The 22,436-nt window shown below is 39.1% G+C and overlaps 1 protein-coding gene and 1 long non-coding RNA gene across 4 annotated transcripts in view; one reads left to right on the top strand and one right to left on the bottom strand.

Moving 5' to 3' along the window:
* Positions 1-379: 379 nt before the first annotated feature.
* The window catches only part of LOC148186274 (uncharacterized), a 69,029-nt gene continuing 46,972 nt past the window's right edge, over positions 380-22,436 (bottom strand). Inside the window, exon 3 of the long non-coding RNA XR_015775031.1 lies at positions 380-508. This is a non-coding gene — a long non-coding RNA (uncharacterized LOC148186274). The remainder of the gene's footprint in view (positions 509-22,436) is intronic.
* Positions 1,713-22,325, top strand: kcnj16a (potassium inwardly rectifying channel subfamily J member 16a). 3 transcript variants are annotated; one of them, XM_042507748.2, is made up of 2 exons: positions 1,713-1,897; positions 19,564-22,325. In XM_042507748.2, exon 2 carries the CDS (start codon positions 19,574-19,576, stop codon positions 20,849-20,851), a length of 1,278 nt encoding a protein of 425 aa, XP_042363682.1. In that variant the 5' UTR covers positions 1,713-1,897; positions 19,564-19,573; the 3' UTR covers positions 20,852-22,325. The 3 variants fall into 3 exon arrangements, with proteins under 3 accessions (XP_042363682.1, XP_087926488.1, XP_042363681.1); XM_088070362.1 differs by lacking the exon at positions 1,713-1,897 and adding an exon at positions 11,074-11,236; XM_042507747.2 differs by lacking the exon at positions 1,713-1,897 and adding an exon at positions 11,075-11,283.

Below are 22,436 nucleotides of genomic sequence, written 5' to 3'. Positions count from 1 at the left end.
CCTCTCTTACCCGATTCTTAATTCGGCTTTTGATGTTGTGCTGCTCATTGTCCAGAACAAATATCCATTATCTGTTTCTTAGCATGGCTCAATCTATTAGTTACAGCGGACGATATTTACAATTTTACTATCAGATGATAAAGGCCGGCATGAGCATAGGATCTGTAGTCGACAACTAAAAAAGGTATATGTCCCAAAGATGCTGACTCGGCTAAAAAGCGAGTGGAAACCGTGGAAAAACCCAAATGGCTGGAAACACTTACAAGCCATTCTCCTCCACTGTTTCAATCTACAAATAAACTCCAGAGAATTTTCCAAAGCTGTGTCGAAGTGAAGAGAAGAGAAGGAGATTGGGGGAAAGAAAAACTGACCTTTAATTTGTCTTTCTCATGCTATGTGCATTTACATCCACACGATGTTCAGCCTCCCCGGTGATTTCACCAGCGGCTGCTGGGATTTCTGCAGAGGTGTATGACGCTTTCTGTGGGCCGCGGCTGCAGGAGCACATCTGGGGACAGAAAAAATAAAAGAAATTACTCATAATGTCTATTAGGCAAAACCGTGCTTCCAGCCTGTGGTCAAACCGTTGCATAATATTAAAGAAAGTCGGAAAACAGCTCAGCGCTAAGAGGGTTATCCAGTGTTTTCTCCTGCAGGATTTCATTTAAAGGCACCGCGTCACACCTGAGCAGTGAGGCAGCAGCTGATGTCAGCGCTAATACCACAGGTAGGCAGCTATGTTATCAAGAAATTAAACCAAAAAGTCAAATATAATTCAATATCTTTAACCCTTTAAAACCTGGATCAGTTTCCTTGTGCTGCATTCAGGTGCCTTTCACCAGCTATTTAACCCTTTGAAACCTAAGCAAATTAATTTCTTTCAAAAACACTGGAAATAAAAGTCAAGGATCAATTTCGCAAGAAATGTCACACAAATTGCAAGAAATTAGTAAAACAAGGAAATAACCTGAAAATTAGTTTAAGAAAGTGGGAAAATAAAAAAAGACCCTGGAGAATAATGCCCAAAAAGTATATTTATTATAATTACACATTTAAAATTATGCTACAGAAAAAAGTGCATATAGACTATTTTTGATATTTGTTTTCAATTTTCAGCACTTTTTTTTGAGCACTTGAGGCGACTTAACTCGAGATGAAATGTTTTGTTAAAGGACCCATGAGACTTGACAGCAGCATCGATAAGCTCAAACTTTACAGATTTTTGAGGTTTTAGAAAAAGCGAAACTGGGTCCACAATAGAACCGAGTTTCGATGCCCATCCCTATCCACCACTAGGTGTCGCTGTGGCTTTCAACTGCCTGTTCCACCAGTAGAGAGCGGAGACTGAGCTCTGATGGTGCATGCTGTGCACTACATACAATGAGTTTAACAGAAATTGGAGCGCCTGGATGTATGACAGTTTTGAAAAACACACCTTAAGGATTTCTAAATACCCTGGTATACTCTGGTATTCAGCCCTAGGACCTGGTACGAAGGTGAAGGTGAAGAAACAAGTCCTGAACGTTTCCACAGTGACGTTTCTACCACATCTTTGTGTTTCACTCACAGTAGTTTTAAAAAACTAATGATTACAAAAAACTGTTATTCAGCACTCTGTGGTCAGACTTTGTCCCCACATGCCATCAGGTCAGTCATCTCTGAAGTGGTGTTTAATGTACAATGAGAGTTTCTGGGCTCATACTGTACGTTTTTAGAGGAGAGAAAACACTCACAGCCAAAATGGATTTTAAGCGAGGAGTACAGCTTGTTTTGATGGGATTTAATTTTTGGCATTAGTGTTAAGTTGTAAAATTTTTGGACAAACACTGAAAAAAAGCATCAGAGCCGTTTGCCTCTGTGCCTGATTTCACAGTTTCAGAGTTGAACACCTCCCAGAGTAAGTGATTGTCTCACACACGTTATTGTACAGCTCAAAAAAGATACAGAAAGACATTTATGGCTGTTTTTATCTTTGTGAACATCAGTTTGTGAAAGGTCTCATTAAGTTCTTTAAACGACGCAGTTTTCCTGACTGTGAACTCTTTGGCTGTGCCGAAAACTATTTTTACCTCAGAAAGAGAAATGAAGCCAAGACTTTCTTGATGGAGATTGTGGATGAATTTGAGGCTAAATAAGAAAGCTGCAGTCAAATCATTGGGTTTCGACCTCATGCTAAGATCTGAACACTCGCCCCGCAGAACGCTGTCAATCTGATTGGAAACTTTGCAGTTGATGTCCGAACCCAACTCGTGCAGACCGCAAGACAACGCTCGAAGTCGATGATATTTTTAGTGCAGCTGGAATGAGATTGTTTAAACAAAAATATTTCCAAGGGATTCTCAGAGGTTGAATCATTTCATCCGGCGAAGTCAAAGACATGAAGTTTGGCAGATCAAACGCTGGATGTTACAGCGCCGATCGTGTTTCTTGAACTTAAAAAGAAATGACATAATTGTGCAATAGAGGGAGCAGATACGTTACAAAAGAAACAGCAGTGAGGACATAATACGATGTAGCTCCTGCTTCCAAACGTTGCCCCCTCTGACTGTATAGTATGAGCCGAGTAAACACAGGCCTGGTTTTATTGAGGTACCTAAGAGGCCGTTTCCCCCGCCTGTATAATCGCCAGTAAACACACAAACAGACGAAGGAAATTGTTTTTGTGTCGGTAAGTTTCAGACACCTTGATTTTATAGATCCAAACTCGAAGCATGGCACCATAAACAAGAGTTTATAAAGCGTTTAATCTGTGATTAAAACCAAATAGGTTAATGGAGATTTTAATCTTTTATGAGTCTGATCAAATTAACGTCTTAAAGCAAAAATAGCTCTATCATGAGGCTGAGGCTGCACATTCTCTGATGATTACAGCGTTTGAGTCAGGATTAAATCAGCAGAGACTGCTATTTATTTTCAGGGGGACAACCGGGTGCCTAAAGGTCGCAGTGATGGGACATTTTATGTTCTACAGGGTCATTGTTACAGTGGTGGGACCAAGTCATTGCTTTGCAAGTCGCAAGTAAGTCTCGAGGAAGGCTGGGCGATATGGCCTAGTATGGGCAGCCCACTATGAACTACAGAAGCCCAAAGAGAGGGGGGGTAAAGACAAAATCTAGATTTTCATTTTCGCCCAAATTTACATTAATGGATAAAATTGATTTATCGCAGAGCCCTAGTCTCAGATCTAGTCTCAGGTTTCCAGTTAAGACTGAAAAATCCAAAATCCCACACTTTAATAGGGTCGCAGTACTAATCACAAAATTAGACAATCCCAGTGAATTCTGTGCCACTTCGCAATTTTGTCCAATCACAGCAACTTATCATAAATTTGACCATTTAAAACAGGGTTTCCCGCACATTTATTTATTTGTGGTGTCCTGCCATGATTAAAAAATATTAATTTTATATTAATTTACATATTAATATTTACATATTAATTTATCTTTTAGGGGCTGGACTGTTCATTAGGAGCACTGTTTGAATATACTGTGTTGTTATTTATTGCAAATCTCAGAGCAAAACTTCCACCCCTCTATTGCCGTCTGCCTCCAACCCTGCAACTCTCTTGTATTATTTATCTGTTTTTGAACAATGCAGCAATACCATATATAGAGAAATTAAAGATACATGAAGGAGCTGAAAAGTAGCGAGCGAGCAACAGTGAGTGAAGATGGAAACCTGCAAAGTTTCGCCAAATGGCCCTTTGTGACTGGGAGCCAGTATAAAGTAGCTGTCTCCCCTGGTGGTGCTCAGCTAGATTAGTGTCACATCACAGTATCATGAGCCGTGACATAAGAATGCGTATCAAACTCACACACACACAGACACACACACACACATAGACACACACACACACACACACACACACACACACACACACACACACACACACACACACACACACAGCAGCAGCTTCTGAATGAAACAAGAGACACGGTGAAATTACTGGAGCCTCGCGGATCCTCAGCCAGTGTTTTGAGCCCGAATTTCCCTCCAGACCAATTTATCGCTTTTTTGGGCTCTGTGTGTGTGTGTGTGTGTGTGTGTGTGTGTGTGTGTGTGTGTGTGTGTGTGTGTGTGTGGTGTGCTCTTACTTCAGAGCTTTGAGATTTAAACAACAGCATTTTGAAATTTCAGCTGTTTCCTATACAATTGAGTAACAAGGGCTAACCTAAATCTCCTGTAATTCAAAGGCGGCCTGAACACACAGGAGAGTAAGTGGTGAAGGGAATAAAGCAAACAAAGAAATGCAGGGCGAAAATTAGATATCTGGCTCCAAACACAACCAACTGCAAAGAGTGAGTATGGGATGCCACATAAGAGGTGAAGAACCACTAAAATCCCTATTTTTAAAGGATATTTGGCTGATTTTTAACCAGTTTTATATCATAACTGTGTGGGTAGTGTCAAATCAAACTGTAAAACCTGGCAGCTCTGATCAAATGTAAAAGTTTTGGGGGTTTTTTTTAAGTTTCAAAAACTATACAAGTAATCGATTAATTTGTGGATATAATCAGCACATTAACTGAGCATAGACTGTATAGTTAGATGGACAATATGACAGTTCCCCCAAAGTGTAGCTTTTCAGTCTGGATTGCCCCCTGGTGTCTGACTGCAGCATAGGTCGTAAAGCCCGCCCCTCCATGTTAGTGAATGGGAAATAGACCAAACTAAAAACTCAAAGTATGGTTTCTGTCACTGAAGGTAGTTCTCATCACCCTGATGTTTGTTCAAGTGTTTGTTCTCATAGTAAGTTTGGTTTTAATAAGTTATTTGATACAAAAGAGGGATTTTCAGTCATGATTGACAGCTGTCACAGCAAATGCATGCGCTTGTTTTCAATGAAGCCGCTTGCAATCGGTCAGACGCATGATTTGGTGGAAACATGCACCACGGAGGTTGCTACAGCGCAGACTCTAAATGACTTCATCAGTTTAAGGCGGCAGCAGCTGCATCTGGAGTATTTAACTTCACTTAAGCATAGTGGGTGTAACTGGGGACACGTTGTTCATCTTTATATACAGTCTATGAAACTGAACTTGAATTGTCAATAGTTGCAGCCCTAAACAATATATATCATCCAGCAGAGGTAGTTATGGTGACAGGCCGTCAGTTTGGGGAAGAATCTGTGTCCTGTGCTGAAGTGTGGTCGATGTAATGACCATAAAAGGCAGGCCGGTCTCTACCAGGTGAAACCAGAAGCAGGGTGTTCAGTACAGTGTTCAGAGTCATTATCAGGCAGCTGAACTGCAGTGAACCAAAACCAAGCGGCAGCTGTTAAACAGCTTCCGACTGCTAAGCTGTTTGTTTGCTTGTGTTGTGCCGTTTTAGGAGAAGATACACTATGAACCATTTCATGTCGACCACAAACCTCCTAATCAAGGAATACACTCGACACGCATGCAATCACTCGCTCACATACACGCGCTGCACAGATGGCTGAGAGGTGGACACACGCAAACACAGGAAACAAATGTGGGACGGAGACACGGATGGATTGACCACCAGGGCTTCTTGCGTGAACGCCGCATGGCAGTGGGTCCCGGCAATGTGGTCTAAAATACACTGAGAGAGTGACTGACAGGTACAGATGACAATTCGCAGCAAAGATCATCCCAATGATGTACATTTTCATTACTTATCACGCCAAATTTTAAGAGCCAAGACTCATTTACTGATTAATACGGCTGCAATTCAAGAGGAAGTGTAATTATCTCATATTATATGGGGAGGAGCAGGGTCAGTTGGGACACTTTTGTATTAACATGAAATAACTTTCCATTACTCACAGACTACTTAAACTGTCATAAAAATAATTTCATCTTTAAACAGATACAGGTGTCTGCGAACATTTTTTTAAGAGCCAAACCCAAATGCTAAAAGGCAAAATCTTGTCAAATGTACGAGTTAATTTCCCCCAAATTCTGCCTACAAGGGTCAGTTGGGACACTTTATTTTGGACTAAAAACAGATTTAAGTTTAAAAAAAATTAAAAATTTTTTAAAAAGAATGTAATCTAAATGTGAGCATCTTAAATTTACAAGTGTTTACATATTTTAATTTTTGTTTTTTGTTTTGTTTTTTTGTGAACACGATATTTTAAGAACGCCTTGAGGGAATTCCTTAAAATTTGGTACAAATGTCCACTTGGACTCCACAAAGTAATGATTAGATTTTGATGGTCATAGGTCAAAAGATAAGGTCACTATGACCATGCCTCTGTCTCATTATCCTTAATGCAATATCTCAGGAACATCTTGAGGGACTTTTTTTTCAAATTTGGCACAAACGTCCACTTTGACTCAACAGTAAAGTGTTAAGAATTTGGCAGTTAAACATCAAGATCACGGACCTTGTGTCTGTCTCACTCTTAGGACAGCAATATCTCAAAGACACCTTAAGGGAATTTCTTGAAATTTGGCACAAACATCCTCTAGGATTTAAGTATGAACTGATTAAAATTTGGTGGTTGAAGGTCAAGGGTCATGGTCATTGTGACCATACATCCATCTCATTCTTGTGAACATGATATCTCAAGGACACTTTCAGGGGTAAAAAAAGAAAGAAAAACAAAAGAAAATCTACTAATATTATATTAAAGAGTGCAAGAAGTCACTACGTTGCCTAATTTGCCAGAATGGGTGCATGAATTTTCCTTGTGCCTCTTTCTGCTGAGACTGAATTCATGAGAAATCTAAGCACATGAAGTGTAACTGCTGTGATTCACATTAATAAAAAGGATTTACTTAGAATACGAACTAACTGAAAGTGATTGTTACCTCAGTTCACCTTTTCTGGGATGCAGCTTATCCCAACTGATCTTTCGCTATATAAAATGATCTTCCTTTTTTCCTTGAAATTTGGGAATAATCAGTGCAAGCGGCATGTGTCTGGTTTTCACACCCTGAAATCTTTCTGGCCTCTTTAATTTTGTGCCTTGGCTTGGTGCTGGAACGTTTGATCAGAGCTCTGCGCACAACATTGTGCTCGTGTATTTTTGTAGATCATTTTTATTGGGAACAAATTATTTCTTTTTCCTGGAAATGAAGTGATTTGTTATGGGTGCACTTTTGCTGAGACCCCCGTTAACCCACCAACTGTGTGCACACGGAGCACTCATGCACGCAGACACAAACGGACGCACGGACACACACACACTCACACACATTCGTTCACATTTAAAAAATGCAGTCAGGTTCATAAACGTAAAAGCTGGCGTTGTTTCACAGACATACTCTTAGACACCCAAAGGTATTTACTGTGAGGACCCCCCACTGTGCACCAAGTAGAAAAATAAAACCGTTGAGTCATTTAATTTGCCTTGCCCTCTTAGTCTGCAGATTTTACAAAGGTGTCAAATAGCTTGCATGACTTTGTTTTCCTGCTGCAGGAGCCAGAGAGCTTTTAGTGCAGTCGCAGCAAAACGCTGGACCGATTCATGACTGAGTGACCCACAAACTCTCACCAAATTCTCAAACATAACGCTGGTGACTGCAGAAGATTGTGATTCTTTTGCTCAGTCCAAAATGCTAGTGAGATCTCCACAGCTATAGTCATGAAACTTGCTATGGACATTTATGGTCTCCAGAGGTTACACCTCAATGACTCACCTGATTACATTTAAACTTATATCATTACAAGAGAATCAAAAATGTCACTTTCTTTGACCGTTCAGTCTCTGACAGGATACCTCTAAGAACTCCTGTCAACTCACATGCTTAAAATGAGCTATGTCTGAAAGAGTGGAACTAGAGTTGTGTACCAGGCTCGGCACTTTTTACAGGTACTGATCGAATTATGTCAATGCTACTGAGTACCAATTCTCATTAAATTAATTTGTGCCAAATGTCGGTACCTGGCTGCTAGTTATGGAGCTTCACCTCCAGACAGCAGGTGGAAGTGCAGCAGGCTTCCAAGCTCCACTATTAACCCTTATGCTTCCTAGCAAGCTAAAAGTATCACTGCAGTGCCGATCTGCTCTAGTTCTTTTCTGTATCATTCAATTAATAAAAAAAAAAAATCAGACTTGTTACTTTTTCTTTCTGTTACTGATGCAGACTCGTACTTTAAATCACCACATTCTGCTTGGTAGTCGACTGGAGCGTAGTTGGCTGTTGCGGGCGGTTGGACATGTCCGCGCTGAAGCGGTCTGTCCAACATGTCTGGGTGCTGGAGCCGGCTATGGTCCGACAGCATCGCAGTGAGACAGACAAACAGAGCGCAGCTTCTCCTCGAAGCACCAAAGTGTCTGAAACAGACACATCTGCAGAGGTGGAAAGTGACTTCTTTAGACTTCTACAGACGACTTTGTGTTAGTTGCAGCTTTAATCAGACTTTGGATGAATTATTTAGAAACACCAGGACGCATCGCTCCGTGTCTCATCCGGCCGCTTGCGCTGAGCTCTCATTATTATTACCAGGGGCAGATGTAATGTTTTGGGGGCCCGGGGCCACAAGCACATGAGCTTATTTTCAGCCTTTCTCTAACTGTGAATGTCGGCAGGCTGTTGGCAGCTATAGGAGAAGTAGGCCGACTCAAAAGTTTTTAATTCCTGAGTAAAATGATTAACAGCACAGAAGTTTGACAGAAGCTGAAGTCAGAGTCCTGCAGTCAGGAGAGGTTGGCCTATTATCAGCACAATGTGCTTCAATTTACCTGAAGTTTGTTTAAGATGGAGCTTTTCATTTTTATATAATGCTGGAAGGTTTAATAATTAATAATTATCATATGTTTATTACACTCCAACACACCATGGTCACATGAAACTGTGTCAGTGAACTATGAGGGCAAAAAACAAACCACAAAAAAAAGAGCAAAAAGAAAAATAATCGTTCATTAATCATAATTGAAGTAAAATGTTCAATTAATGGTGATATTGATTTTAGGTATGAGGCTCGGACCTTTGCTGGGAGGAAATTTCAGTAACTGGACCTCTTTGAGTTTTAGTAGAATAGGTCGGTCACAGCTGGTGACGCCTGTTCTACAGTATATTTGTCATGTTCAATGTCTGACAGAAAATAAATATTTAAACCAAAATTAACCTTATTATATCTTCATATCTCACTTAGGAGTCAGAGGGAACCTTTAAGCTCGACAGAAATAGTGATTTAGTGTATATCCTGATATATATCGATATCAACTGATATGAAAAAAATTATGGGATAAGACTTTTTTCCATGTCGCCCAGCCCTAATATGAATATGTACATTTGTCCAGCTTTTATTGATCGTGAACTGACGATGTGAGGCCGGGTCAAATGACACGTACAGTTTAAAGGCACAGAGCGCCCTTACACAACACTGCTCAGAGGCTCCATCATCTGCACACTATTCATACAATAAACACCACCAGGATGGAAAAGTCACTTTGACCTGACTGCAGTCTCCCATTTCCATCGTCCCAGATCTGTCCGTGGGTACATAAGAAAGACCGGCCGTGTTATCACAATATGACAGACCTGTGAAACTCTTCTGCACGCCGAGAGCAGGCCGACCGTCAATAGACGTCCGTGTCTGAAACCTGAGTGAGGCTTTCTGCTCGGGACAATGAACAGAGTTTGGTTGCAGAGCGGTTATTAAGTGAGTTAAGCTCTCTAAGGAGTTTCAGGCTGGGAATAAGGGATTTTGGTCAAAAAGAGGCACAAAGGACGGGACAGTGTTCACCAATTTGTTATTGGTGAATGATGGTGTGAAGAGATCAAATTCTTATGGAGCAACAAATATTTTGACGTAGTGGCGATGCTGTAATGTGTTGTCATACAAGGAGTTTTACTGAAATATTTGGCTAAACATAGAAAGAAGGAGCAATGTCACCTCACTTTAGACCATTTTCTCTCTGAAAACAGAAACAAATACTAAACTCTGACACTGATATCAAAAATCTTCCGAATGCTCTTCGATTTTTTTTATTTTAAATCCTGAATCCTCCTTGTATGCAGCTGATGGTATAATGTAAATAGCAACACGAGGCTGCTTCTATCAATAAGCAGTTATTTTCATGGTTGATTTTTCTTTTTTTCAGCTGAATTAAATGATAAAAGATTTCATCTATAAAATGTAAGAAAACTGTTTTAGTCAATCACAGTTCTTTTGAGGTTGATGCTTTTAAATTGTATTGTTTTGTAAGATATTCAATTTACTTTCACATTAGACACAGAAAAGCAGCAAATTTAAAATGTAAGACCACATATCGTCTGAGGTTTTGAATATTGTCATATCATGATATGAAACAAGTGTTGTCCTTTCCAGATTTTAAAGGCTTCAGCAAAGTGTAGTAATTTTCTAAATTTATCAGACTGCTTTACTTGTTCTAATACTTGCGTTCACCCACTTAAGTAATTAAATCCACATTACTGAAGATAATCAAAAATCTTACTATTTTGTCCGAGTACAAACAGTCATACATATAATATAGTCACTGTATCAATCTACGTATTTTGTCATATCGTGAATATTTATGAAGCTTTTGAGGAGATTTAAAATATCGTGATAAATATGTGTACATGATATTGCCCCAAAATATCATGGTATTATTTAAGGCCATACCACCCAGTCCTCCTGACAGCCAGAGTGAAAAAAAGGGCACTGACCTTTAAGGTTTCATTATAATTTTGCTGCTGTTCGAAGTTGACTTCTATGACTTAATTAAGAATTTTTCCATTTTTGGACTCTCATGGCTTTGCTTCAACTGTGCAAGAGCCTGATGACAGCCAATCAGAATCACTGACATGTCAAAAATGTTCAAATGGTTGTTGATCGAATCATAATCGGTCCTCACTTTTACCCTGTACGCTGCTTGGCAAACAGCCCCCAACAAACTGCAACAGTTTTGTGTGAAAGGTATGAAAAGCCTGTTTCGTATTGACGCCTCCTCCAAATATAGGCCTGTTGAGTTCAATGATTTAAGAAAACAGTAGCGCGGGCTCCAAAACTGAAGTTTATGGTATTGCAATATTTAGGTGTATATAAGTTTGGATCAAAGTGAGCATGAAATCATGTTCACGCCCAGAAAACTGAATGCTGTGTTGCTTAAGAAGTTTAAACACCTGCGTACGCACTCAGTACACACTCATGCATATTCACGGACGTTCACAAACCCTCAGCTGTGTGTAATGACACCATGTGATGCTGAAGGGAGGTGGTAATCTTTAGTTTTTGCAGCGACAAGTGGGCCGGCTCAGTCCAGCAGGTGACTGTTGTTCTGCAGTACGGCCCCTCGCACAGCTTTTCTACTCAGGTACAAACTCACCTGCAACCGCTTCAGCTTTTATTTTTTACTAAAAGGTAGGAATCCATCTATTAAAATCTACTGTTTCTGTTATTGGGATGTGGAATATGTCATATGTTAGGGTGTATGTGTACATGTCAGATATTTAGATACTAAAATCTGGCTTACTTTTGCTTTTTACTCAGAATAAATGTTTTGGAAAATAATGGCATGTTCTTAAAATAAACTGGCTAATGAAAAATAAATCTCAGATAGGCCGTTTTATCAAAATGCACACTGTGCATTTTTTGAGAAAATTACAAGATGCTGGTTATTTGAAGGTGTAAGAAAAAAGAAGAAAAATCTGAGGACAGCAGAACAATCGGTAACCTGAGCCGCAGCATTAAGAGCAGTAACACAACGCCTGAATGGTTAAATAACAAAACAAGATGTGGTCAAGGTGATAAGTAATGTCTGTGCTCATGTTTCACGATGGAAGCCAGTCAAATTCTGAGACAAACGATATCAGATTTTATGTTGCATGTATGAAAAACAACTAGTGGCTTTTCCTACTGAGAGAAAATTGCCATTGAATAAAAAAAGAGTAGTGTTACATAAATAAGGTGTGAATGTGTGAGGCGGCATCACTGCTGACACAACAGGGCCGAGTCTGTTTCATAAATATGAGACTATTGATCTTTTAAACAGAGAATCGTGCAGGACTGGTCTTCCGAAAGGTCATGATGGTTTTCTACAGAAATGATACAGTTCTGACTGCTGACAGGAAATAGTTAAAGAGCAACAAATTACTCATTTAAATTCAGTAGCACTCACTAAAATCAAACATAAATCCTTCATAGACAAAAAGAGAAAGTTTGGAAACTGAATCAACAGAAATTAACAACCGCGTCTGATCAAAGTTCTCCCTTTTTAACCCTTTAAAATCTGAGCAAATTAGTTTGATTTGTTTCAAAAACATAAGGTCACAAGAAACTAAAAAAATGGTTTAAAAATTAGAGAGAAAATAATAAAAAGATATGAAATAATTATTAAAAAAATAAATAAATACCTGAACAACAGAAGTAAAAAAAGATAGAGATATAATATACAAATTTTCAGGTCATTTTCATGTCATCTTTTACAAATTTCTCACAATTTTTAGGACATTTCTTGCCAAGTTGGTCAGTCCCTTTCCTCCCCCCATTAAAAAAAAAAATTGCTCAGGTTTCAAGGAGTTAAAAAGCTTGTGAAAGGCATTTGAATGCAGCACAATTAAACTGGACGACAAGGGTTTCGGCATTGGTCGCTGTAGTTTGCAGCTCCTCTGGGACAAAAGTTTGAGAAAAAACAGATTTTATGAAACATGAAATTGCATTATTAAGTGTTTTTACTCATTTAAATCACCAGGTCTGTTTGTTCTGAAGAGAAAGAGACCTCTGTGGACGTTTTATTTGTGATCAAATTTAGATTTAGTTTTGTGCAAAGTATAATATTAAATTATATATACATAGCTGCATCTTATTTATATGTGGCCATTTTTTTCTTTTTCAAATTTTGTAGTTACTGATACTCTAAAAACAAAATTTTAACCCTTTGTCCAACCCTCCCTTCCCCTCTCCATCCTGGCTGGCTTAGAATGACCTGAGATGTTATATAATTTTAAATAAATTAATAAAATAATCAATTTAAAGAAAAAAAATATAAATGAGCATGACGAAAAGATGAATGATTACTAAAAATAAAAAACTCTGTGTACAGTTCATCTCCTGGTAAAAACCTGAACACTGATTCCTAACTGGGAGAAGTTTCAGCTGGTTGCAATCTGCAGTCCTCTCTGCTAAACGCCACTGAATGCTCCTCTTACTCACTGCTCCTTCAAGCTTTTTTCAGATAAAGCAAACTAAAACTAAATACTTGCTCTGGTCCACTTGGCACTTTGAAGCTTGCATAAACCATTAACCTTTGAAACTGTTTCTAAAGTCTCAGCTGTGTGGCCTTTAAACTGCATTTTAAACAAACTTGTGGACATTAAAACTTTCAGTTCAGATCAACGTCAGCAGGTTTGACCAGAAATATTCCTGAAACGAGTCCTCGCCACCGCAGCCAGAGCATTCATGTGACAAGCGACAAAGTGGCTTGTTAAGATGGAAATATTTCTCTGCAGTGGGGTTTTTGAAGGTCATTAGAGGTGGCAGAAAGCCGCGGGGCAGAGCGGAGGCTAGCCACCCGTGCACACGGTTCTGTCCCAGTGAACCACAGATGGGTGGCACAATGTCATTTGCAGTAAGTGAGCATGTAATGGAGTTGTAAGTGCCCCGAGCAGCAGAGGAAACAAGCCAATTGCCTAAGTTGTTTCCAGAGTTCACCCCTCGATGGTCAGCAGTGGATTGTGGACCTTTAGTCTAACTTTAGAATACAAAAGGACCCTCTTGTTGTTGTGAAAAACAGCGATTTAAACCTCAGGAATATCCAGTGTCAGAGCTTTGTTCGCAGAGAGTGCAGTGGAAACTTTAAGGCGAAGGTCAGGATGTGTTGTGGTTGTAGGCGGTTGTTCTGTGTAACGTCTTGTTTTGTACACAGAGCTGCTTGTTTCAGGTCAAAAGCTCCGCAGAGTGAATGTGGAGAAAACAGCTCAACCTAGTGGGTCAACACAACACAGAGCGCCATCAGGGCTGACGCTCTGTGGGTGAAACCACAACACTGAGACATGAAACATCTCTTAACCCCCCGGGACTGTTTGCTGCATTTTTACATGCTTTTCATTCTCCATTTTTTGATAATTTTTGGCTGTGTTCATGCATATGCAGTACATTTAGTCCAGATTGTGTATTTTTGTCCAGGCTGTGAATTTGCAGCTCAGCTCCTACAATAAGTCTAAAATACACTGTGGAAACTAAATAGTTACATTCAGACTGTTAAGGTCAAAAAATGCTCCATTGAAACCCATTCAAACTGACATTTTTGATCCCACAGCCATCAAAGCAGAAAAACATGACTTGTATTATTTCTGGGAGTCATTCTGGGCTTTTGACTTGAAATTTGTAGCTTTTACTACCCTTTTTACTACCCCCTGATTACATCTTTTTTTTTTTAACCATATTTGGCGTATGGATTCACAAGATGCACTGTCAAATCAATGTTGCTCAGTGACATATCCCAGGCTGTCATTATCACAAAAAATAAATAAATAAATTCAACTTAGCATGTAGTTAATTGAAAATGATTAAACTCAATCTTAAACTCAATGAAAATAGAAAATAATATTAATGAATGATATTTTTTAAAGCCTGATTTTGAAAGCACATTTTGTGGGTATGTTTATTGGACACTGCACAAAAATAATAATGAATGAAAGTAAATGTTGGTACTAATCATTGACATACCCTTGGGTGTGATTAAAAAAAAATTTTAAAAAACCAACTGAAAATAATTAAATTGTTGTTTTTTCCATCTAAAAACATGGCATCATGACATCAACCTGGCACTTTTAATAAATTTATAAATATTTGATATTTCTGATAACGACAGATGTTAAGTAAAAACAAATATCTCAATGAAAGTAAAAATAATACTAATGTTTAATATTTTTTAAAGCTTTATTTTGAAACGCGGATTTTACGTGCAGAGTGTTTTGAGTGTGTGTAATATTAAAGCAGAGCTCGAAGGGTTAATTATAACAGTTTATAATGCTCAACATGATGACTGTCTATCAAATAATCCCAAATATTACAATCGTACACAATATATTGAGTCGACTGCGCATGGTGGAAATTCTTCCTCAGGATCTTGAACCAGTTAAAAAACATTCAGTGTTGATTAAAAACTCTTTTCACGGCCCGATGCTCCACATGCTGTTAAGGTCAAAATCACTCCGACAGCCGTTACATCACGATAAAAAATGCAGAATTAATAGAGGATTAATGGCATCTTTTGTGGTTGCGTTTAAAAGCCGACCACATGAAAAACGATGGGAGTATCCCACTTTCACGCCTGTGTGAAGATACTTGAAGAGCTCAGGCTTTATTTCTTTTTTTAGAGCGACAAAGTCTGCATGGACTGCCTGATCATTCGTCTTCATTACGCCTCGTTAGTCCCGACTCTGCGGTGTAGGGAGATAAAATTACAGCACAACTACTGAGTGAACAGTAGCTCTAGCACTGAATAATGACATATTTTATAAATATTCACTCTTTTTTTTAATTTAATTCTCTTATAGAGCAATTAAAATATATCAAGTAGCAATTCAAATATATCGAGATATTCTATATTTTAACCTACATATTTCTTTGCATAAGCTATTTGTGAACAGGAACGCTGCAACCAACAGATGTTTTCATTATCAATTAATCTGCTGATTATTATCATCGCTTGGTTTAAAAATGTCATACAATTTTGACAACCCCAAAACACTTCCATTAAGTCCTATGTGAACCAAGGATCCGACGTTCAAGAGATATGAAGGTCACAAATAACAAAAAAAGATAGAATTGGACAATATCAGTGTTTATGCTTAAACATTGCCCGCAGCCTGATGTCATGTTTATTTCGTATGTATGAGCGTGCTAAAATTTGCAAATTAGCACAATACCCAAAGTACTATTGAGGTTGATGGCAGATTTGCAGATATTTAGTTAAAAACCAAAGTATTGAAGGAACTGAAATTTTGATACGATTATGATGATTTATGATGAGTTAGACTTGTTCTGACCACGTAGGCCCCTTATACATCGAGCGGTCATGTATGGGGGATTTCTGGGAGCTGATAGTCCACGATTTCACAAAGAGAATTGTGGATTCAAAACTTCCGGATGATCCACTCAACTTTTAAGAGTTATGTGATGCAATAACAGCTCTTGTAGCTCCTGCTGATCATGAAGGACCCAGGTCCTACTGACAAAAGCATAACCGTAACATCATGTGACCTGTAAAAGTCAAAAAAGTGTTTCCATTGTAGTTTTGAGAAATATGTCTTTTTCAAATCACCTGAAACACCACCTCATGCGAGCTTAAAAAGTTGTTTTTTCGAAAAGGACTCGTTTCCATTAGCCGTATTTTATTTTCGCAGTTTCAATTTGCACAATTCAAGGGTTAATGAAAACCTGTATACTGATACTGGCATTTACACAACCATTCAAAGCACTGAAACGCAGCATGATGAAGCAGCAGCTTTTTTGGCACACCTGTGTTTAGTGCTACTGAGGACAAAATCTGCGCGTCTTTGCACTTTTTATTCTCCTCTAAGATGATATCTGCAGTTCAGACGGAGGTTTGAGTTCAGACTGATAACTGATGAATGCTGCAGTCACTCAGCATCTCTCGGTTTTCCAGTAGGATGCTGCGTTTTTCTTCTTTCGTCCATATCAGGGTAGTTAGGAGGGGATTATGGGAAGCTAATAGGACGTTATTCCTATGACCTCATGGAGTGAGCTCCGCAGTCTGGCAGAGGGGACGCTGGCTGTAGCCAGGAGAAAGTGGAGTCTGTGACTGGAGCCCAGTTCACTCAGTCAGATAGCGGTGATTCAAACCCCATTTGTTTTGGGCGTAGAGGATGCTCTCAGTGGTTTGGCTGTGATTGATCCTTCCTCTGCCCGTGATCGCACCATGACACTATTCCAGTTTCCACATTCATTTTCCCCCGCTAACTTAGACCAGTTCAGTCCAGTGGCGCTTCCTTTATTGGCCCTCTGACAGTTCTTTGACCTCCACCCAGAAAAAAAAGGTCTTGGGCCATTGGTTTGGACAACAGCAAACCTTTGCATGGAAACATTATTGTATGTTTACAGAGAGTGAAATGTTACTGCGGCAAACGACATCCCACTGTGGCACGGCAACACACTACTGATCACTAAACAGATTATTTTAAGTAGCAAAATGTTCCCTTTACCTGCAGCATTTGATGCATTTACAGAATTTTAGCTGTTTTGATCAACTAATGTAGCATTCACATGCAATAAAACTAATGACAAGTCAGTGAAAGATACCAAACGTAGAGATAGGTATTAAAAGTATAGTTATGTGAGTTAGGTTTAGGAAAGTAAAATTACAAAGGCTGGGTTGAGTAATAGAAAAATGTTTGAGTGTTGTCATGTATCAGACTTAACATAAAATTATGTAGGTTAGGTTTAGGAAAAGAATCACGGGGGTAGTCATCATGCTTTGTTCTCAATGTTAAGTTATGTACAAAACAGGAATTTACATACATAAGGTTTAGGAAAAGAATCATGGTCGGTCATCGTCACCTAACATACTTGATGTAAAGTTACTTACTCAACTTAAAGTTACATACTAAACACAAAGTTACGTGCTAAACTAATCATTAAGTTACATAAGTCGAGGTTCAAGTTTTGAGTTAACATAAAGTCATACTACAGGTAAAATCATGCAGTGTATTATCAGAGAAAGAAACATGATTTAGCATCATGTCGTATTGATGTACTAAAAATAAAGCGGCGAGCTAAATGCAAAGTTACGTCGGTTAGGTTTGGAGGAAGAACATGGTTACATACCTAAAAATAGCTCAAAATTATCCCTGTTTCACATGCGACACCAACACTGGTCTCCTGAGGGAAAGTCTTGTGTTTGTTTGAACAATCCCTGAATCCAACCTGTTTTACTTAAGCTAACTTTTTACTTGTTTTAATACTTCCTTTTGCCCCTCTGTCACTGCATTCATTGTGTGATGGCGGCCTTCACAATAAGAAGGGTTATATAGAGATTTTGGTGCATTCTGATGCATTATTTTTCATAGGTATACATACAAACAGTGCACGACAAAAGCCTGATTAAATGCGAAGCTGAGATATTTCTGCACATTAGGTGTCCTTATTTATTGTACAAGTAGAAAAAAATTCAGCGGCATAAAGTGTTACATCAGCAGCTGCCCAAACAACTAAAAAACGGGCAGCACACAAACTGTTTTATTCTCTTTCAAAGACTTTTTCTTTGTCTTGCTGCTCATTAAGTATTCAGATGTGATGCTACAGGAGGGAGAGCACGAGGTTGGAGATTTCCAGTGATGTTTCTGACTCAGCTGTTAATTGTTTCATCCAACAATAGCTGTTGGGGGAAAAAAAGTCAGAAAATGGGCAAGACAGGTTTAAGTGAAGGGCTGTTTTCTGAAGCAGAGCAACAGGAAAAGCCCTTTGGGAATGTTCTGAATGATCTGTGTTGACGATGGGGCATCAAAACATTTCGTAATTAAACAGATTTTTGTTAACTGTGTTTTTGTTTTCACATCTATCAAGATTCGTATGAATCCTTGTGCTTGTTTTAGACTAATTTTTCCTTTTCCAACAGTGGAAACACATGCACTCAATCAGCAGTAGAAATACTGTGCTGCAGACTTATTGTACTCAATATCTGCAATATTCTCTGACTGAAAGAGTGTCTACATTTAAATCTGGATCGATATATCAGTTCAATCATTTAATATTTTCCATGCAAAGTGAAAATATTGACATAAATTTTCATCTATTAGATAAGCCTTTATTTTGAAATTCCCATGGTACATATATGTGTCACCATTTATGTCCAAGCACACAACCTTCCTAAATATTCAAAATGCTTGCAGCTTCAGCAGATAATGGTAAGCAGCCAAGAAAAAGATAATAAGGATATTTATAGATAACGTCCCATATCGACCACAGGCCCCTGAATTTAATTAAATCAAACTAAAATTGTACCTTTGTAGACTTTCTATCAGCAAATATTGCAGTTCCCAAATAATCAATGTAATATTGTAAACTTTTTATTTACACTCCTATTTATGCAGAACATTTGCAATCTTGGGCTTCATTTTGCTTTAAGAGGGAATAAAATATGAAAAGGAAAATATATATACATATACAATATTTTTCTAAACTGGTGCAGAAACTCACTTGGTCACAACTAAATCTAGGTTTCAATGTCAGATTTGTGCTGCTTCCTCATGTGGGTCAGCGATCAGACAGCTTTCAGTGGCTGTTTGGTCTCATTTGTCTGCTCCTGCAGTAATGACCTGCATTGCACTAATGACTTTCTCTCGATGTTTTGGGCCAGCTGAACCACAAAACCACAAACTAAAAGCTAAAATCTCAACAAACTTGAAACTATGAAATAAAGTTTCAATTAATAAACAAGGCGTTATGAGTGTTGACCGAGTATATAATAGTCTTTAAATGTCGTCTCATTGTCTAATTATATGGTGGGGTTATTTTTGGTGGAGACCTAAAGCCACCATGTGCAGAATTCGAAGATTTCCATCTCTAGCACCTCTCAGTGGTAGTGAAATCCTGCACAGTGACTTAAAGTTTGCTGATATTTACTGGGTAACAGTGATAAATAAAATTACTAAATGTTCTTTGCTGTCTTCCTAACAGACTCTGCAAGATGCATAAACTTTATACATCAGTGAGCCCGACCGATGACATCACTGTGAAGACTGAAAATGGACCTCAACCGAAGAAATACCGCTACGTCCGCAAAGAGGGCAGCTGTAATGTGGTGTTTCGACATGTGCCCGAGGAGTGGATGCTGTTTGTGACCGACATCTTCACCACCTTGGTGGAGATCAGATGGAGGGTGATGTTCCTCATCTTTGCCCTTTCTTACATCCTGTCTTGGCTTTTCTTTGGCATCCTATTCTGGGTCATCGCTCTTGCTCACGGTGACACCAAACACGCCACAGATGAACCATGTATGTACGAGGTGCACAGCTTCACAGCTGCTTTCCTCTTCTCGCTTGAAACTCAAACGACTATCGGATACGGCTTCAGAGGAATGTCCGAGAACTGCATGATTGCCATTATCATCGTTACCATACAAGACGTCATCAGCTGCTTCATCGACACGTTTGTCATCGGGATTGTTGTCGCCAAAATGGCCTCGGCAAGAAAGAGGGCACAGACGGTGGGATTCAGCAACAGTGCCGTTATCAATCTTCGTGATGGTTACTTGTGTCTCTCCTGGAGAGTCGGGGACTTCCGCAGGAACCACCTGGTGGAGGGGACGGCTTGCGCTCAGATAGTCCACACCACAGTGCATGCAACTGGGAAACGGGACGTGACATACGAAAATCTGGTCATCCAGCAGAAGGACATCATCCTGGTCACACCGACCACCATCTTCCACAGGATCGAACCCAGCAGCCCGCTGTACAAAATGAGTCTGGTAGATCTTCGGAAAGCCGACTTTGAGCTGGTGGTGTCTTTCACCTACACAGACGACTCCACAGGTATGCTGCATCAGACCCGAACCTCATACACTTCGGCTGAAATCCTCTGGGGTCATCTGTTCCAGGAGATGATCCGGGTCAGCAGGAGGCACTACAGGGTGGATTACACCTTGTTCAATCACACCGCTAAAGTGCTGGTCCCCGAGGTCAGCGCTGAGGAGTACGAGCACAAGAAGCAGTTGCGACCATCTCCCAGGCATTCCCCTCGACATTCACCTCGATCCTCCCCTCGACATTCACCTCGATCCTCCCCGCGCCCCTCTCCGAAGTTACAGCAGCAAAATCACCAAGAAAAACTCCTGAAACCACCAACGGTGACTGTGGAACTTGTGAACGACAGTCGCCCTGAACCAAAGGTTTCAACATCTAAAGCAGAAAATCAACATGTCGACATGTTGACTCTGCCGAATGATCTCACAAACACAGAAATATGAAAACAAAGCCATGAAGCGGCCATTCATTCCAGACACTTCTTCAAAAAAGCTGATGCTAAAGAGGAATATTGAGGAATCTACTGGCCCTGATTTACTGTAACAATATTGAGAATTCTGGCTTCTGTTTTTTAGCATGTCTTTTTTTTGGGGGGGGGGCAAACACTCCAAAATCTGTCTTTTGAGTATCAAAGTCTGAGCCCTTGTAGGTTTGAAGGATATTCATTTAAATGAAGCTGCTCCGCATGCGAAAATGTGCACATCTCTCTTAATGCAGAGTCAGACAGCAGCTCTGCTCTGCTCTCTGCTACGTTCACATTTCAGACGGTGTCACGAATAATTTCCTCATTAATGATGTAAAAAGTGAAAAATGTGAAAAAGTAACTTAATTTGAGCTTGGAATCAAGGTTTTCAATGTTTGGTTTGAATGGCAAGTGCTGATCAATAGAAATATATGTATTTACTGACATAAGCAATATATTAAGCATACTAATGGAGAGTGGAGACATGTAACTAAGCTGCACGGGTGATTATAATAAGTTTATACGGATGTTTTGACATTTTTAAAAGTGGTCACTATTGGCATTCAAGATAAAACCACAAACTTTATACAGCCACCTTTACAGGGAGTCAGAATTTGATACACAAAATACAAATACTTAACCAATAATGTACAAAGACTCACTATTTGAAATAGATACATATAAATTAATGGTGTTTTTACAGGGTTATTGTAATGTTCATATTATTGTAGACTTGAGGGCAAACAATGAAAGAAAATGTATATTTTAGTGGGTGTAAAATTTGATTTTATACTTTTTATGGACCTTGTGTCAGATTGTTTCATCGACTGCTGTTCGTGAGGTTAACTCTAAATCTTAATTTTTGAGACAACATGGATGAGAGGTGAGCTGCTGAGGAAGATCATGCAGAACACACAGAAAGCTCTGGGAAAGATTCAAAGTGGACTGAGATTTTGTCAGCTGATTAGATTTGTTTTTGTAATAACATTAGAGAGAGGACCAAAACTTTAGTTACACATTAAAAAACAAGGTCTCTACATTTTATGCTTCATGACTTCAGTCACTGTGGGCTGTAAATAAACAGAGGTCATTGGGGCAAATACAGTAATGTCCCTTATTATGAGTAAAGTCAGCAGAGTTTATATGAAAAACATGGAAAACTGGTGGTGGAATCACATTTGTTATGTCATTACCAGGAAGTCAACCAGTTCACTAAACCTTCTCACACAAAAACTTGTGAACTTATTTGTGATGAATCCTGTTTAATGTCTTAGATTTTTGTAAATACAAATATTGTATTGCCTTGAATTTGTTACAAAACAACAACAGAGGAATTTGAGGATTTGTTGTCACAATGTCATTTAAATGTTGTTATTTTGCAACATAAAGCAGATTTTATGAATATTAAAACAACACCAGTGCCAACAATTCCAATAAAGTGATGCTGAATTGTTCTGGTTTGCGTCTCCACTTCCTGTCTCAGATGGATCATGTTTCCTGTCGAAGAACAGAGGCTGTGTTCGGGAAGCTCACTTTGAAGTCAGCTAACCAGACGGACAAAAGTA

The sequence above is a fragment of the Plectropomus leopardus genome, chromosome 19 (genome assembly GCF_026936395.1).
Source record: "Plectropomus leopardus strain MGB_pleo_1.0 chromosome 19, ASM2693639v1, whole genome shotgun sequence".
Classification (NCBI taxonomy): domain Eukaryota; kingdom Metazoa; phylum Chordata; class Actinopteri; order Perciformes; family Serranidae; genus Plectropomus; species Plectropomus leopardus.
The sequence above is the reverse complement of the archived record's forward strand: the minus strand, read 5'-3'. Positions and strand labels throughout refer to the sequence as shown.